A 19,697-nucleotide genomic window follows, 5' to 3' on the forward strand; every position below is an offset into this window, starting at 1 on the left:
TAAATGTTTAAGAGAACACCAAGTTCATGGGTGAATCTCACGAAACATGTCAAGATGATGTCCTGGTCATATTTCATGGCAAAAATTAAAAAAAAAGAGACAGACAGGGCCGTCCTTGGGAGGGTGCAACTGGTGCGGCCACACCGGGCCCTGCGGGGAAAGAACCGATGGGGATGTTTTTATGCCGTTTACCCTCATAGAACAAACAAATTCTTTAATTAACAACCAGTCTGACATGCAATACATCAGCCAGCCATTCTTTCATTGGTTAAAACAGCGCTGCTATATTTAAAGGTGAATAGATAAACAGACAGCTCTAATAATACCCATCCTAATCCTCTTCTCTTGTACTCAGATTGCTCTACCTTCCCTCTTCACACAACCTTCACATTTTATCTTTAATATCTGGTTTTGCAATGCAAATTACTTTGTTTTCAGCATCGTCTTGTTTTCCAGAAGAAAACATATCAGCACACATTTACTTGGGAGGCAAAATTGTGTAAGATAAGTTTCTTGTGTAAGATAAAGTTCTAGTGAGAATTGGTCTAAAATAAAGTGTTAAAAGCAGCTATAGAGAAAAAAGAAGTCGCAAGAAAATGTGTGAATGTGTATTTTCTGAGAACAAAACTTATCTTACACAATTTTGCCTCCCAAGTAAATGTGTGCTGATATGTTTTCTTCTGGAAAACAAGACGATCTGTTTATTAGCAGTTATATATACAAATATTTGAATATATTTATGATTTCATGCTAATTAGTAACCCTGCATTGGTACACGGTCTCTCAATACTCCAAATTCATTAACATTAGAACTAGGTTAAGAACAAATACACGTGCATGAATGTTTTGTGAATAAGGCAGAATTTTTTTGTGAGAAGTCCTTCAATGCGTATGAATATGAATAATCTATGCAATTATTAGTTAATGAGACTCAAGAATATTGATTTAAAAAAGTGATTTCTTCTGTGCAGGACTGAAACACCTGGCTGAACCTGAATGCCGTAATGACAAGTGAAACTGCCTTTAAGCTGTCTAACATTTCACTACAATACACCTGTGCTGTAAGATGATATATACCTATATAAGCTTATACTTCAAATACATACGTGGAGTTCATCTACATCAAAGGAGAAACATGGCTTCCCACCTTGAGGTGTGGCTCTTCTGGGTTCCTTTCATAATGTTCTATTGCACAAAGAGTAATGCCAGCAACAATTTAAAAGGGGAAGTTGTTTCATCACACACAGGCACTGAAACACTTTGCTGATGTGACAATAACAAAGATCAAATATAGATTTCCTCCCAGCTGAAATGGTTATGGAAACCTCTTTCTCTGACACCTGCTTATTCATAGTAATGAACAATACTGACTTCATGAGGACGGAGGGAAATCAGCAGACCTGGAGACAAACTGAGTTTTATCAACACGGGCATTTAGAAACAGTTATATGAACAGACTGAGGTAGAGTTGGGTACATATACATATTATATATAGGTATATATATTTATACCACCTGCAGGGATGATGTATTTTTGTAGGCCAATTCAGAAATTAGCATCATCGATCCTTTATATTCATCCTCCCGGTTTCCACAAAAATATTGATCAGCATAAATGTTTTCAATATTGATAATAATAATAAATGTTTCTATAGCAGCAGATTTCTGAAGGATCATGTGACACTGAATACTGATGCTGAAAATTCAGCTTTGCATAACAGGAATAATTTACATTTTAAAATATAAATAGAGAACCCTTATTTAAAATTGTAATAATATTACATAATCGAAACTTATCTCAAGCTTGAGCACTAGAGAATTACTGAAAAACCTATCAGCATGTTTCACCCTCAAACGAAGCATTCCATCGCATGATGATCCATGAGGACCCTGCAATCAATGTCTTTTCGAATTCCATGCATCTGCAAAATGACAAATTATAATAATTCGACCTGACCTAACAATCGGGGCAGCTTATCTGAATTATGAGATAATTATCATGTGTCAAGACTCTGAAAGGAGGCCCAACAAGATTATTAGGCCTTTGAGTTTGGGTAAACCTCAGTGATCAGCATAGTGCAACTTTTGTGCGGCAAAATACTGCACAGTCAATGTTTAAAACAGGCAATAACATGCTCAGGTACTGGCCTTGGTAGTGTCGAAATAATCAGGGCTGCATAAGTGCCTCAGGTGTAAAATGTAATTAGCGGACAACGTTGCTGAAGAAACAGCTACTTTTGTTTTGCTTTTTAATCTTTTTTGCCCCCAAGTGATATAACAAACCCCTACTCTATATTAAAATGTATTTCCATATCAAATAAGCCTGTCTTTTTTAAAACAAAGCAGAGTAATTATGCACACACTAGGAGTAATTTCATACAAAAGACCGCAATATATATGTATATGAGTCCAATCGAATTCTAGCTGGATAGTTAGATGAATATGAATTATCATACACCCTAGAGGTTTCTGATATGACAGTCGTTCTCAGCTGGTGGGTTGCAACCCAAAAATGGGCCACAAGTCTGATAGGATAAGTTTGTGGACAACAGGAAAGAAAATGCTAAATTCAAATAATGAAACAGTACAATAAAGATTCTTCTATACCACTATATGCTTATACAGAGAAAGAGATACAAAGAGAGAGAGAAGAAACTAATCCAATGAGGAAGTATTTTGTATTAGTAGTAATGACACACCGAAATGATTTTTTTTAACGACACCAAATTTAAAGTTTTCCTTTAGCTGAAAAACAAAACCAAAACTTAATCAAATTAAAAAATGCAATTAAATTTAGGTAATTGGGTAATGAAACTATTTGTTGTTCAAGGTGTCATATTCTTCAAGGAAAAGTTCACCCATAAAAAGAAAAATTGCTGAAAATATACTCACTCTCAGGCCATCCAAGATGTAGATGAGTCAGTTATCATCACAAGATGATAACTGATGGACTGGAGTGGTGTGGATTACTTGTGGATTATTGTGATCTTTTTATCAGCTGTTTGGACTCTTATTCTGACGGCACCCATTCACTGCAGAGGATTCATTGGTGAGAAAGTGATATAATACTACATTTCTCCAAATCTGTTCCAGTAAAGAAACAAATTCATCTAAGTTGGCCATACCACCCACTCCTAGTATGAATAGCCAAATAAATAGGTTTACAATATAGGTAGGGCACTATTTTTGGCATTATTCAGAGGAAGTACTAAAACATACACCACATGACCAAGTTCAGTGCAGTTGCTTGCCAATTGTTTGAGCAAAAACTTGATCGTACTATATAGAAAATTGTACAGCATCAGGTAAATACCTCTGTTTTTGTTTCAAGCACATGGAACAGCAACACTCAATAGTGACATCTGATACTGGTGTCCCTTACTGACACCTGATCGTGACTACTGAGCCTGCTTCTTTTTTACATTTGAGAAAAGACTTGGCAATATCAGCCAGTATAAGCATGTTTGGTTTAAACATATATAGCTTAACTGGGAAAAAAAGAAGACATGAGACATCAGATAAACATCTGCAAAGAACTGAAAATGTGAATGAAGTAGTTCTCAGTGACACGAGTCTCAAGATTTGTCATGAATGTCATAGTGCAATATTATGTCAACAATAAACCCGAGTCATTATGAATGCAAAATTATAAATTGTCCTTCTGGGTGTGGAAACTGAGTGCTATTAAATTTCATTTGAGACATAAAGCCTCTTTTATTACTCTGACCTGAAAAGACCACACCTTCTGATCAATGCATGTTTTGAAGTGGTTCCTGATCTACTGCAGTTCAAAAGCTGCAGTGAAATCGTAACTGTTTGTAGTCTATGGAGTTCTCCAGAAAGCCACATTAGTAATGCTTGAGTGAGTGAGTGAGTGAGTGAGTGAGTGAGTGTGTGTGTGAGTGTGAGTGTGTGTGAGTGTTTTGGGGGAGGGTCATAAATGAAAGGTGTGGAGGTCGAGCTTGATGTGCAACTACTTGGTTTGTTTGAATTGCCATAGCAACAATGATTGAAACTTCAAAGCATGAGGGCCACAGTTCTGTCCAAGACCATGAGATAAGTGTTACAGCTGGAAAACCACAGCATATTTATCAACATACCCATTGAAAAACATCTGTTTAATCAGATCTCTACCTGACAAGACAAGCAGCACTTTTATTCCTCAAACACTACCATTCAAAAGCTTGGGCTCAGCAAGATTTTTTAAAGACATTTATGCTCAAGGACACATTAAATTATGATAGTAAAGACATTTTTGTTATATTTCTATTTATAAAAAAAAAATTCTACTTTCTTTTAGGCTTGCTGCGGTGGTCTATGCTGTTGTGGTTTATGTGTTTGGCGGTACACTGAATACATTACTTGCCCACCGCGGTACTGCCCCCACTGTTTTTTTGCTTTTTATAGAAATAAAAAACATTTAGTTCAGTTGGACAATGGATGCTACAATTGTAAACTGAAAGCATCTGCTCTGCTCCATATAGCGCACGCTCCAAAGCCACAGCACAGTCAAAGACTATAGAATACCCAAGACGTGTCACTCGGAATGGGCAAAAATGCAACGCTCAATACGGCCGCTCTATCGAAGGAAGCACCGCCTTCTGAATAAAAGAGCCAATCACTAATCAGTAAAGTAACGGCACTTCAGCTGCCGTTAGAAGTCCCGGTTGCTATAGTAACAGTCAGCGTTCTGGAAATTTGCGATTTAAAATGCTATTTTAAAAAACTCCAGTTCACGTTAATTAAAACTCCAGTACAAGTCTGTACACTGTAGAAAAACATGGATTATGTCTACTTCAAATTTCTTTTGAGAGAAGTATTATTTTTTTATGGATTGGCCATTATTGCACGCTATAAACACATGTAATGTCTGGAAGCCAGAGGGTGCCCTCGCACAGAAACCACATATGCATCACAATAGTAATAGAGCTCCTGATGTTCCAGGAAATCCCTAATATGGACAAAGACATCCAGCTGTCGCTGTAGCTGACTTCAAAGAGATAGAAACGTTTTGAATGACGCAACATTAAGACAATAAACACTCGACTGCGACAATGTATAGTTTATCGGTGTTCTTCAAGCCATCTCGGGTATTTTCATAATAATTTTGTATATTTATAATCCATTGCTTATCAACATAACCTTTTTTACAGTATAGAATATATTTTCTGACACATTCTGTGATAAGAAGCCACATCAGATCACAAAAGTTATTTCAAACACTCAACTGATGTTGTGGAGTAAAAACATGTTGTAATGTTCTCTTTTGTTGGACAGCAGGTTTAGAAACGCTTCTCATTACAAGTCATAGTCATCATGGCGTGTTGTTTTCAAATTCGCGTTATAAGCGGGGAGGCATTTCCTCATCTCAGCACGCAGACTCACGGACACACACAAACAGAGCCAGTTCCGAGAGAAATAAAATGCACAGAAATTATTTAAAATCAAAATCGAAAAAAAATACAACAAAATAAAATAAAAAATACAACAACAAAAAACACGAAGTAATGACTACTCTACTGTGCTCGCTTAAGAAATCAGATGGCGGGAATAGAGGGGGGATCGAGCGGGATTTTGTGTTACTATCGATCTGCGGCCTCTTTTTAATATAAGGCCTTACGCATTTGTCAATCATGCCTACTTGCTATTTAGGGAATGAACCCAGCGTTCTGATTGGTCGAACTCTTCTTCTTTTGCTGTTGCTTGATTTGAGTACTATGCGTGCACAGGCGTCACCAGGTTTTTGCATATTTTAGAGCGACAAATCGTGCCAGCATACTTTGAGGTTAAAATGCGTACTCGCTACGCAAAACGCATACAAGTTGGCAGGTCTGCGTAACATTAGAAAACATTTAAACTACTGAAAAAAAGAAATTTAAAGAAATTCTAAATTCGTTGTCTGCTGCCGATCACACTGCTCAATTTGCTCTATACCTGGCTCAGAACTCATGCCACAGGTTTTTATTACATATATTTCATATGCATTTCTCCTCACATTTTAACAAACTCCTTGTATGACATCTTACCTCAGATCTTGAGAACTCCAAGCTGAGTACAGCAGAGCTCATAGATCCATTATTTCAGCATATTACGTGAATCAAACTTACAAAAAAGCACACCTAAATCTTCACGCATCTCCAGTGCATGGCAGGTTAGGTCACAGCGCTGATTACTGCGAGCTAAATGCAGCTTTGTGTTTGGCAGCAGATAAAAGCCGTGTGATGTCATGGGTGGGGGAGGATGGGGAGGCTGTGGCTCAGGTGTCTGTTTCCAAGAGCACTTGAGTAACAGAGGCCACTGCTGCTTACTGTGCCGTCTGATGCCTGTCTGGTTAAAGGGGTCATATGATGCCATTTTAAAGATCATTATTTTGTGTATTTGGTGTAACAGAATATGTTGACATGCTTTAATGTTCAAAAAACACATTATTTTTCAATTACTGTACATTATTGTAGGTCCTCTATGCCCCGCCTCTCTCAAACACGTCGTTTTCAAAGGAAAAATTGAAATCGCATCATATGACCCCTTTAATGTTCTCCTACCTGATGCTCTCAAAACCTGCAGTTATTGCTGTTCGCTCCTGCTGCTTTACTCCCTCAGGGAATGGTTACCCTATTTATGGGTCAACATTTACCTGTAGCCTATTGCCTTACTGATGTCACATTGTAAAAACTGGAGGAGGAAACCCTGCCAAGAAACACTAAAAACAACAAACATAACTAAGCAATACAAATGATCAACTGGTCATTCCACCAGAGATTGAGAAACTACCATAAGCTTCAAGGGAACGTTTTTGCATTAGTGATTTGACTTGAATTAAAAATTTTAAGCTTCAATTAAAGCAATTCATTCTCATATGCTATCACAATACATGAGACAATTAAATAAATAAGCAAACAAACAAACTTCCCTCTAAAAGGAAAAAGCCTAGGTTTCAGATATACCTGGGTTAAACTGCATTATTTTTCAGACTAAAGATGAAAATAAGAATTAAACAGACAAAAAAATACCTGATTAAACTTTTTACAAAACTTAAATTATGAATACAGTGGCTAGTCATTTAATTAATAAATAAATAAATAACTTTAATGTGCAGCTTAGATATTATTACTGTGTTTTTAAACCGCATTATTATTTTTTTGTATTGCATTGAAGGCTTTTGTTGTGGATTTGAAAATATCACAATTTTAGGTCCTAAAGATATAAATAAGAATAAAACACAAAGTAAAAAAAAAACTCAGCATACTCAGTTTTCAGAATATATTTTGTATAAATACTGTCATTAGGCTAAATAGTACGGTATGTCGCCTACACCTGTTGACTTTTTAACAAGATGAATCGACAGTCAAATTTAATTTCTTTATAACTGATAAGCCGCCTAACAGTAAACATTTCTAAACATTAAACCTGTTTTGATGTTTGCCCTGTTAAAAGCACGTCCATAATAACACATGCCGGGTATTTCCAGAAAGTATAACTAAACAAAAGCTGTCAAGCATTCACACGCCTCTATATTTCTCCTAGAAATAAACCACTTACCTCAAAACTAAACACCTCTACCGCCGTATTTTGCCTTTAGGACGCATGAGGATGCAAATAAACTGGAAACATCGGATGAAATCCACGTTTCATGATACTCTTTGAGGAAACATATTAACCGTGATCTTTAACCAGTGGGAGGCAAATGCTGATGATCAAAAAAACTTTCCTATATCAGTTTTTTTGCTTCTTCCAAGCGGTGGCCCAGAAATCCGAATCCACCATTGAGACGCATTGAAATCTTAGGTCGTTTTTTTCGTTACTACAGACGTGTGTACACTGAAAAGCATAATCGTTTGTTTTTATTATTTATAAGGAATAGAACCTGACGATCGAACAGAAATCCGCTTCAGTAGTCTCTATAAAATTATCACCCAAAACGCGTCATTCTGTAATCACAAAGGACTGTGATTGGTCCATCTTGATCAGCGATGAGAAAATAATCAGGTATCATGTGACAAGGACTGCGTCAGCAGCGGTTTGAATAATACATTAATATTAGTAATGACACTAAGAACAGTTGCTATACAGTGAATTTAAAATACCCAGTAAATAGTTAAAATGTAAAAATTATGTTGACCAATCACAGACAACCTCCGTGCCGTCTAAGCCACGCCCTTCTGATTTCACTCGTGAATAAAAAGAAACATTATTTTGATGTGCGTCTCTACTAGAGACGGTTCAGGAGTTTGATTTCCAAGAACATTTTATTGATTATTTTGCCTTATGCACTTCCAATCTACCTTTGTTTGTTTGTTTGTTTTGTTTGTTTGTTTGTTTGTTTGAGGATGTTAACAGTTGAATATTTTCAGTCAGATTTGTCATCAGCAGCAGGTGTTTTACAGTTTGTTGTGCCGCCCCCTGGCGATAAGTAAATAGACTGCATTTCAAAAACTCTTCGTGATATCTAGACGTGAAAGCAATTCTCTTGGCAAGTTGAGGACAATAATAAGCAACATTTAAGTGGAAAACAGTTGATCATATTGACAAATCAAATAATGTTAGAAAGAATATGCTTAAATGTATATTCATTTTGTCAATGTGAATAAAGTTGCCCAGCACAGGGGTGTTCAAACTTGGGACCCCCTGGGAGGCAATAAGGGGATGGTAAGGGGTCCGTGAAAAAGTGTATTTATTTATTTATTCTATAATATGTATTTTTAGGGCTGTCAGAGTTAAAGTGTGCACTAAAGATATTAATAAAATACGTTTATCATAATTATTTTTTTACGTTTGCATTCACCAAATGTAATTATTTCATTCTCCTTTCTAAAGACTGGTCAGAACTCAAGACATTAATTGCTTTTTTTTTCTTATAATTTGATTTTTTTTTTAATAATTTTCTATATTTTTCTACTTAAAAATCTTGACATTTTTCTGTGGAAAAAAATAGGAGTTAATCTGCTTTGTAAACTTTTAAAAGTTATTTATTTATTTATTATTATTATTAGAAAGTTTATCAAAACATTTGACTTGTTTTGATAAACAACAAGACAGCACTTGCTCTGGAACCATGAGAGTCTAGATGAAAAGTTTAGTGTGAAAGAGCAGACAAGTGTTTACGTCTAACACTATTAACCCTTTAAAAACAAATAATATTTCCAAAACATACTATTTGCATATATATAGTGAGGCACTGCTTGTGTGCACTGTGACTGGAAGTTCAGATGTGTCTGAATAATGAGCTTCATGATCCTCGATGAACTGTCTCCAGTGTGTTCAGAAAGCCCCAGCGACCCTTCTCTCCCCCCAGCAGAGTTCTGATGTTAGATAAATAAGCAAACAGTGAAAGAAAAGACTCTTCTCTGTGTGTCACGCTGAGCTGCACTTCAGCACATTTGCGATAGCCAGAGTAGGGGGAAACGTGAAGTGAATTTCAATATCCCATCTGCAATCCGTCGCTCCCAGTCTGCCACCAATGAAGAGAGATGGGAAACAAGCTTGACACAATGAAGTACATTGCTGGCTTTGTCCCGTCACAAAAGCTGTTTTGTACGCTGAAGGACTTGCTGGAGGAGGAAAGTAGCAGTGACAGGGTGGGCTGTCAGACTCGGGCCAGCTATGTCAAAGTTGATTCATGCAGAGTTGGGGACGTTTTATGGTTTGTCAACGATGTTGTTGTGTCTTCCACTTCATTATGCATTCAAATATGGACTGTATTGCTACTATTGAAGATTTAAAAAGACTTTTACGGTTATAAATAATTAAAATGCTTCATAATATTTAACCACTAAATAGATTTAATGTAAGCTGTAGAAAAGCATTTTTAGGAAACCGTGCCATTTTGTCCCCTTCACTCATTACTGATATAATAATGATACTGTAAGTATATTGAACTTATTTTAATATTATTTAGTATATTTATTTTGTTTGATAGATCTATCTCTGAATAGTAAGTATAATGCTCATTTAATTTTTATTTATATTTTATTTATTTATTTAATTATCAATATTGTGTGATATTCCTCTGTTTTGAAAATAATGCTTTAATGTTTCTGACAATGTTTAAATGTGTGAACTTTATTTATTTATTATTAATTTATTTATCCCAAATACACTACCATTCAAATGTTTGGGGTTGGGAAGATTTTTCATGATTTTGAAAGAAGGCTGCATTTCTTTGATCAAAAATACAGTAAAAACAGTAATATTGTGAAACATTATTACAATTTAAAAATTTAATTTATTTTAATGATGGCTGAATGATTTTTCAACATCATTAATCTGGTCTTCAGTGTCACATGATCCTGCTGATTTGCTGCTTGAGAAACATTTATTATTATTATCAATTCTTTTAGCAATTCAAGATTCTGTAATGAATAGAAAGAACAGCGCTGATTTCAAATATAATTTTTTGTAACATTATAAATGTCTTTACTTTTAATCCTTTCTGAATACAAGTTTTTTATTTCTTTAAAAAAAAGAAAACTCTAAAACTATATATATAGTTTTAGAGTTTTCTTTTTTTTAAAGAAATAAAAAACTTGTATTCAGAAAGGATTAAAAGTAAAGACATTTATAATGTTACAAAAAATTATATTTGAAATCAGCGCTGTTCTTTCTATTCATTACAGAATCTTGAATTGCTAAAAGAATTGATAATAATAATAAATGTTTCTCAAGCAGCAAATCAGCAGGATCATGTGACACTGAAGACCAGATTAATGATGTTGAAAAATCATTCAGCCATCATTAAATCTGAATACTTTCCGTACCCACTGTATATTTGCCAGGCCTTGTCAATTCTACTTATATATAATTTTAAATTATAATATATGTATTAAAACTGACAGGCTGCAAACTGCTAAATATTCAATAAACATGCCATTATATCCCATTCCTTAGTTACTATTGTCTTTCTAAAAAAAACACTAGATGGCGACTTTCTCTTTCCCTGTGGAGTACATTTGAGGATAAAGTCAATTTCAAAAAGCTTTATTTCTCTGTAGACCAGATACAAACTAAGAATGTCAGTCAGTGGAATCTCAGTGTACGGTTGTGAAACCTTTACATAATTGAGATTATTTATCATGAAGCAAGTATTAGCCTATCTAAAGAAATCATCACTTATTACATATTGAGGCTTGCAAGTCTGTCAGTCAGGTGACTGGAACTGCGGTCACGGTCATCAGCTCTGACGGTTTTGATTTGGTCACTTTGGTTGTGACGCTTTACTGTCTTTCCTTCCCAGCTCCGTTCCTTTCCTCCGTTCATCTGGTCCAGACCTCTGGCCTCTAGAAAACAAGATCGACAGAAGAAGACTGACCGAGCATGACACCAACACAAACAGTCAAATACTGTCATTCAATTAAATATGTTTCCCCCTACTTCCTTACACTATCATTTACAGACAGCTGATCCTTGTTAAATGTAGGCCTACTCTGGCAAAATGTTAGAAAATAAAAATGTTTAAATGAATGTTAATAATGGTATTATTAATAATAATAATTCAAAAATAAATTAATGAAATGTGGGCACCCAAACCCACCTAAGGGATTCATTAGTGGAAACTTTAATTGGCCTACCTGTGATTCAAAAATGAAATTAAATTAAATTAATAACAATTAAATTACATTGGAATAATAGGGATTAGTGGAGCCCTTAATACATATGATTCAAAGATTAAATTAAATTAACTAAAAAGTTTGGTTATATTCAATGACATAAAATCAAACTAGCAAAAGTATGGATTAATTAAAATGTGGAGTATTAAGTGGTCTGCCATTTGACAAGGTTTGAGAACAACTGTGTTAAACTAAGGGTTTGTGGAGGTAAAGCTGGGCTTACTGTAGATCAGGGGTGGGGAACGTTGATCCTGGAGGGCCACGCTCCTGCAGAGTTTAGTTCCAACCCTGAAAAACCCTAGAAAAAAAAACCTAAATGCATCCCGAAGACCTTGATTAGCTGGTTCAGGTGTTTTTGATTAGGGTTGGAGCTAAACTCTGCAGGGACACCGGCCCTCCAGGATCAACGTTCCCCACCCCTGCTGTAGATCAACTGCTCACTTAGGAAGGTTAGATGAATTGGTGGGAGGGGAAAGTAAAGAGGCAGAGCAAGCGGAGAAAACACATGGAATATGTGATCTAAAAATAGCCAATGGTTCTGTTGGGGTGGAGCTAATCCTCTTTGCAGCAGAATTACTGGCTGTGGGATTAGGCAGCTTTACTGCATGCAAGACATCTACCCTCTATACTAGTGTCCCAGAGCAGGCCATACAAAACTGGGTGGAAAAGGACCTTTTACTTTAGCTAATTAACCCATAATATGTCACTGATGTCAGTCTGAGAAGGAAGTGATGTCAGCAATCTTCCGTGTCCTGAAAGAACATGTTAATAAGGGTTTAGAAAAAATGTTTGCTTGCACTGTGGGGGCTATGAAAGCTAAATTATAAATTTGGCCATTCAAAGGCTATAGTCTGTGCTGTATCTGAATGAATAAGTCAAAATATGTTCAGGTTATATTTTCTCATTCAATAACTTCTCTGTGATTATTTATAGCATAGCATCAATGGCATAAGCATGTGAGGTAATGTCTTTAGCATACATGATTTGACAGTATTCTCCACCCCAAAACATGCTATAACATCTGCTTCGGTCCAGCATGTGTTCTTTAAACTGGATTCTACCATTTGGTCTGGCAGCATCAAGTTTAGGGAGAATCCATCTGGATGAGCCGGAGGTGCTGATCATGAGGTCGACCCATAATCCTCTGGTCTGCCCAACAGCTTCCTGTTAAGGTGACATGTAGGGCTTGCCTTCTGAAACTCTGCCAGGACTTTTCCTTTGGATTTATGTTGAACGCCATCAAACATAAAGGAATAATAATTCTGGTAAGTTCATGTCATTTCATTTGGATTGTAAGCCATTTTAAAACTGCTTTCAAAGCCTGTGCTTTTAAATAATGCCTGCATTTGGCGAATGCTTCACATTCAACTTTAAATGTCAGTAGTCCTACAAATGACAGATCACGATATTTGACTATACATCCGGTTGGATCACAACAGTAAAATGAAAACCATAAGCAGAGATTAGAATTACCATATGAAAGTGACTGTTGCATGCTAGTATTTTGCAGATCTATAAATCTGATGCAAAGAGCTATAACACATTGCCTTTCATTGTGTACAACAGATTGTTTATTGACTTTTAGCCATTGACATTTTTGCTCCCATCTGTCCTCCAATGAGATTGCAAAATGACAATAGCTCTAAAATGAAATAGCTATTGAAATATGTCAAGCATGTTTTTTTTCTTACATTTAACTTTACGACAACTTGCAGTCTGATACACCATTATATATTATAATAATTTGTCTTAAAAAAAAAAAAAGACTTGTAAAATCCAAACATACATTGTTTTTTCTTTTGTACTATGCCTGAGGAAGTTTCTGACTGAAATGTTGCAAAGTTTGAGTGGTGAAATTTTACAAATATTGAAATATTTTATTAAACATCAATGTCAGATTATGACAACAAACAATTAAAATGCCCAAGTATGTCTGAATAAAGTATGTTGACACAGGGTTAAAGGTGACTGCCGTTGTCCAGAGGCAACAGGTGACATGCTTAAGCAAACATGCCCTTCAGACTTGCCCTCTATTAGGTACCGTCTCCTCCTGGTGACATCACTAAAGACCTGCCCACACCATGTGCACTTTCAGCCATCTATGGATAGGAGAGGATGTCACAAATTAACTTAGTGGGAAGATTGTGTAAACACTTAATTATTGATTTCAGTTTAGCTTTCAGATGTTAGATATAGTAATGTTGGTTAATGTTTTAAATGCAATTTAAAATGTAAACAAATAAATTATGATTATTATTATTATTCATTCATAAATTATTGTCATTATTTATTATGATTAATATTTTAATTGAAATTTAAAATGTAAACTACATGAAATTTGAATGTACATTCAATATATATATATCTGATAGTGTGCCAGGATATGTATGTGCATACTAGTTTCAAATACAGATGGCATTCAGAACATTGTAAATGGATGAATATTATGATCTAATCCCTTAACAGTCCCTACAGTCCCTACATTTTGTCACAGTGCAAGTCTAACGTTACGTAATGCCCATCTGGGGCCGTCAGATCACTATGACAAGGTTGAGACGGGATACTCTCAGTGATCTCAGTAATCACTTTTCTACTGCTTTTAATGTTTGGGCAAGGGACAATTGGGAATGGGTTGTTTTTTTAAGTGTTGAAAAAAGTGTTTTCTTTGCAAACCAGTAAAATCAATGGATCTGTTTTGCTCTTATACTTCAAACATTTGATTATTTCATCAGGAGACATGTTCATCACCCTCCAAATTTAATCTGGCCTTCTGGGAATGAATAAAATCCATCTGTTTTTGAGTTGGATTAAATCATAGCTCTAATTTGGAAAGCGGGAGAAAATACGACATATGTCAGGGCACAAGATAAGCAGTCTGTCTTTATAGTACTTAGACATTTTGATATTGTCAATGTATTGATCCATTGCTAAATAGACACATATGAAAGTGTGCATTGCCATAAAAGCAGACACATTTTGTCATCATGACATTTATTCATCAGGTGCGCAAAACTGTTCAATATAAAATGCTTTGATTTCAGGCATGCAATGAGCAGGATGTCTTGTCTCTGGCGTGGTCAGATCAAATTGCTTGGGATGGATAAGTAGAGGGCTTATAATGAGGTCCGGTCTTGACCAATGAGAGTGTGGGATTATTGTCTTGTGCTGAATGTAACCATTGTTTGTAAACATTTCAAAAGTTATTGACAGCACATACACCTCAGTGCTTATATGTTTGCAAAATGGCACCTGAACGTATTTGGTCAGTGTTTTACAACCATAAAGTGTCCAATTCTCTACACTATCTACACTGTAAAAAAAATAAAAATGGTCCGACTAACGGTCTTCATTAAAAAGTATATTCACTATTTAAAACGTTTTGATCAAATAGTTCGATGACAAGTAGGTTTACTTAAGTGTGTGTATTTTGTTGTCTAATTACATTCTTTTTAAGTGTCACTTAAATGTCCAAATACTTTGGGGCCACTGCCTTATTCCCTTATGTGATGCTATACTGCAAATAACTCAATGTACGTGAAACACTGGACACTACTATAAGTCAAATGGCCATAATCTAAGTGATAACATACATAAAAATTACTCATATTAGCGGTGAAATATCGCCCGATTATGTCAAACGTCATACGCTCACTGGATGTCATGACAACAAATGTCATGAAGGAAAAGTTTCAATATCTCGCCTTCGCTTTCATTTCGGACCATCTCCAATTAAAAAACTCAACAAATGATTTACAAGTTTAACATGCGTTTATCAAAGTAGGAAATAATTAGTGCTCTTGAAATACGAAATGGAGGCGGGTCCAGACTTTGAGAAGCACAGCAATATACCAAATTTTGAAGTCAACAGTATACTCATAAAAATAATAAAACATCCTCTTTTTTTTAGTTGCAATTCAATCTTTACAAAAAAGCCAAATCACTCCAAAATAGTTTTGTATAAATGCAATCATAAAATAAATGGACAATACTCTAATTTTCCACTTTTTTGTTATTCTTCTCATTATTTCCCTGCCGCGGCTAATGAAGCGGAAGTCTCGCACGTTCACAGAAAACTGCTTAGGCTACTTCCGCATTGTAAAATTAGGTGTATACAGTATACAGTACAGAAAGAGTTTACTCCTTCATGACCAGTGAAATTCGATTACAGAATGAATGACTATTAACGAGTCGGTTCTTTTCAGTGAATCAAACATACAGCATGACTAAGACTCTTTTTAGTGAATCAAACACACACGCAAAAAGAAAAAGTCAATACAAGTTTGTGTGTAAACAAGTTTGCGAGATTTTTAAAAATTTATTTGTCAATGGAATTGCATTTGTTTTTTCCAAACCTAGCATGCCATTGAATGGACTACATTATGTCACACAGCCTGGTTGTCATTCATGTAAAATTAAATGTATAATCTACCCTGAGGTGGGTCATAACGTTTATGAACTTATTTTTTCCCCAAACTTGTTAACTTTTTCTAACTAATGTTCTTTTTCTTTCAGGTTCAGCATGTGGCCTTGTGTAGGACCAACCAAAGGGAACTAACTCATTTGTCATAAATACTGAGGCCTTAACTTAAGTCAGGTGCAATTTATATTTTAAGACCTTTTTTGGATTTGGAACTGTCACCAAAGACTCTGCTACGATTATGCTAATTTAGCTATTTTTGTCTTCAAGAAAATAACAAATTCAAGCCAAAATGGATGACTCTTACCAAAACAATATAAACCAGCAGGGAGAAACGTATCCCACATATGGAGGAGGAGAGTACACTTACCCCTATCAGACAGACTACCCTCCTCAGGAGGAGGAAGATGCTGCTAGTGATGACACAGAGGGGCATGATGAAGATGAGCAGATGTACGAGGGCGAGTACCAAGGCATCCCTCATCCGGACGAGGTCAAGGAGGCACGGAGAGCCGCCCGAAGGGAGGCCCGCATGAAGGCCAGGATGGCAGCTGAGGTCGAGGAGGAAACGTTGCCTGAGCAATACGAGTCCATCATGGAAGACTGCGGTCACGGCCGCTTCCAGTGGACCCTCTTCACGGTGCTGGGTCTGGCCCTGATGGCTGATGGGGTGGAGTGCTTCGTAGTGAGTTTCGCCCTGCCCAGTGCTGAGAAGGACATGTGCCTGTCGAATGCTGACAAGGGCATGCTGGGTGAGTGAAGGAGTGGGGATCAGAATCAGCTTCATTTCTGATCAGACAAAATCAATTTGATAGGTCTTTGTTTGTAGGAAAGCCCAATTAAAGAGTTAGACTTATGTTCAACGCAGAGTTTTCTGAGCTAAATACAAAATGTGGAGTAAATATTTTTGGGCTGGGAAAATAATAGGAAATGTAAATGCTCCTGCTCTCACATACTTTCGAAGAATCAAATCTACACTGCGGTGCTTCTAGATGTCCCAGAGATTTATATATATATATATATATATATATATATATATATATATATATATAAAACCACGGCCTAAACGGCCTAATTAGACTTATGTTCAACGCAGAGTTTTCTGAGCTAAATACAAAATGTGGAGTAAATATTTTTGGGCTGGGAAAATAATAGGAAATGTAAATGCTCCTGCTCTCACATACTTTCGAAGAATCAAATCTACACTGCGGTGCTTCTAGATGTCCCAGAGATTTATATATATATATATATATATATATATATATATATATATATGTACCGTTCAAAAGTTTGGGACTTTTTTAAATGAAATTAATACTTTTATTCAGCTAGGATGCATTAAATTGATCAAAAGTGACAATAAAGACTTTTATAATGTTATAAAAACTCTATTTCAAATAAATGCTGTTCTTTTGAACTTTCCATTCATCAAAGAATCCTGAAAAATACTAATAAGCAGCACAAATGTTTTCAACATTTAATAAGAAGAAATATTTCTTAAACACCAATTCAGCATGTTAGAATGAAAATGCAGCTTTGCCATCTCAGGAATAAATTACATTTTAAAATATATTTAAATAGAAAACAGTCATTTTTAATTGTAATCATATTTCATAATATTACTGCTTTTGCTATATTTTTGATAAACTTTTGAACGTTAGAATATAATTATTGCTTGAGACTAGATTCTGACCAAGTATTGCTAATCAAAATTTGAATATTTTCTTTATTTTCAAGCAGACATCAGATCCCATGGACACCCTGAAGTATATCTTCCTGTACTATTTTTGGTGTTGGTGACAGACAGACAGCACAGGTCGAATGAGAATGTTTCTTTGATCACGTGCCATAGTAAGGAAGAGCAGGCAAAGTTTCAATCAGGGATGAAAGTTGTCTGCTGTCTAGTACGGTGTGTAATCCACAGTGAGGTTCACAATCCCTGTCACGTGCCTGATAATCACTTATCCCATTCTCTAATTAGCTGTTTGAGACAGTGTGTGTGTGTGTGTGTGTGTGTGTGTGTGTGTGTGTGTGTGTGTGTGTGCGAGAGAGAGAGAGCGAGAGAGTATCAGACTACTGACTACAGACTAAGAGAGACAGAGACAGGGTGTGATATTCTGATGCTTTTGTTAAATATTGATTGTGATAAAGATCACAAATTTGTCCATACTAATAAATACTATACCTTATAGGGATATTTTACACAAAATTAAAATTCTGTCATCATTTATTCATCCTCATATTATTCCAAACCCGGACAAAAATGAAAGAAAAAAAAAGACAAAAATGCTAGAAACTTTTGTTTTTAACATTTGGTTTTCAAATCAGTTCGAGTATTCATTTTGCTATGATTTGCTGTGTTATTGTTCCTCGGTAGCTGACTGTCTGGCTCTGTGTGTTCAGGTTTAATAGTGTACGTGGGGATGATGATCGGAGCTGTCCTGTGGGGCGGTCTGGCTGATAAACTGGGCAGACGACAGTGTTTACTCTACGCACTGGCCATCAACTCCATCTTCTCCTTCCTGTCCTGTTTTGCACAGGGCTACGGGATCTTCATCTTCTTCAGACTCTGCTCAGGAATCGGGTGAGACTCTCCAAAAGCAGCAGGGATTCATTTATGCATATGCACTGCCGTTCAAAAGTTTGGGGTCGATAACACTTTTTAATGTTTTTGAAATAAGTCTCTAATGCTCACCAAGGCTGCATTTATTTGATCAAAAATACTGTAATATTTTGAAATATTAATATAATTTAATATAATGTTTTTCTATTTGAATATATTTTAAAATGTAATTTATTCCTGTGATGTAAAGCTGAGTTTTCAGCATCATTACTGCAGTCTTCAGTGTCACATGATCCTTCAGAAATCATTGTAATATGCTGAACATGATGAAAATAGTTGTGTTGTTTTTGTGAAAACTGTAAAACATTTTAGAATTTGTTGATGTATATATATTTCAAATCAGCATTTATTTAAAACAGAAATATTTTGTCACATTATAAATGTCTTTACTGTCACTTTTGTTCCATTTAATGCATCCTTGCTGAATAAAGGTATTTTTTTTAAACCTAATTGACCCCAAACTTTAGTATGGTAGCGTACATAAACTTTTTGCATTATTTCATATTTCACAAGTGAAAATGATTTACCAGAGTTTACTTGTTGTAGATTACAGCTAAGATGTAATCTGGCTTTATGGTTAAATTTAATTTGATCTGTCCATTAAATGATATTAAGACATCTTAATGTCTCTGATGATCTCCTGCAGGATCGGCGGGTCAATCCCTGTTGTGTACACGTACTACGCAGAGTTCCTGCAGATGGATAAGAGAGGAGAACATCTCAGCTGGCTGTGTTTGTTCTGGATGCTCGGAGGACTGTATGCTTCCTTCACCGCATGGGGAATCATCCCACATTATGGTCATTCATTATATATCATAATTCCTTTCTAATAATGGCAGTTAATACAATTGTAAAAGCACACTTGCAACAAGAATCGCAGTGAGCAAAGAACTGATATATTCCATTTAAATGAGCCTTTTATGAATGTTAAGTCCCAGTGCAGGACCTTGTAGCGGAAAGCAATAGTGTGTAGATCTATAACAATATTAGAAGCTGTCTGGAAGTAGTTGGACCTACCAAAACCACATGTCAAGATTTCATGTTGTAATGTTTCT

At 35.7% G+C, this 19,697-nt stretch overlaps 2 protein-coding genes across 8 annotated transcripts in view; one reads left to right on the plus strand and one right to left on the minus strand.

Annotated features, from left to right (window-relative positions):
- Nucleotides 1-7,680, minus strand: part of LOC107662299 (A-kinase anchor protein 13-like) — an 89,084-nt gene extending 81,404 nt beyond the window's left edge. For 6 of the 7 annotated variants that reach the window (XM_016452278.1, XM_016452279.1, XM_016452280.1 and 3 more), the window contains exon 1: nt 6,026-6,173. The gene's annotated coding sequence lies outside the window, so the exon portion shown is untranslated. Of the gene's footprint in view, nt 1-6,025; nt 6,174-7,538 lie in introns of those variants that run through there. The other variant, XM_016452275.1, reaches the window with a different exon arrangement.
- An 8,598-nt stretch (nt 7,681-16,278) lies between these two features.
- LOC107662329 (synaptic vesicle glycoprotein 2B-like) overlaps nt 16,279-19,697 on the plus strand; it is a 9,402-nt gene continuing 5,983 nt past the window's right edge. The window contains exons 1-3 of the mRNA XM_016452314.1: nt 16,279-16,771; nt 18,423-18,603; nt 19,289-19,440. Coding sequence (XP_016307800.1) covers nt 16,312-16,771; nt 18,423-18,603; nt 19,289-19,440 — 793 coding nt within the window. The 5' untranslated portion in view covers nt 16,279-16,311. The remainder of the gene's footprint in view (nt 16,772-18,422; nt 18,604-19,288; nt 19,441-19,697) is intronic.

This window comes from Sinocyclocheilus anshuiensis, unplaced genomic scaffold (assembly GCF_001515605.1).
Source record: "Sinocyclocheilus anshuiensis isolate Anshui unplaced genomic scaffold, SAMN03320099.WGS_v1.1 scaffold579, whole genome shotgun sequence".
NCBI lineage: Eukaryota > Metazoa > Chordata > Actinopteri > Cypriniformes > Cyprinidae > Sinocyclocheilus > Sinocyclocheilus anshuiensis.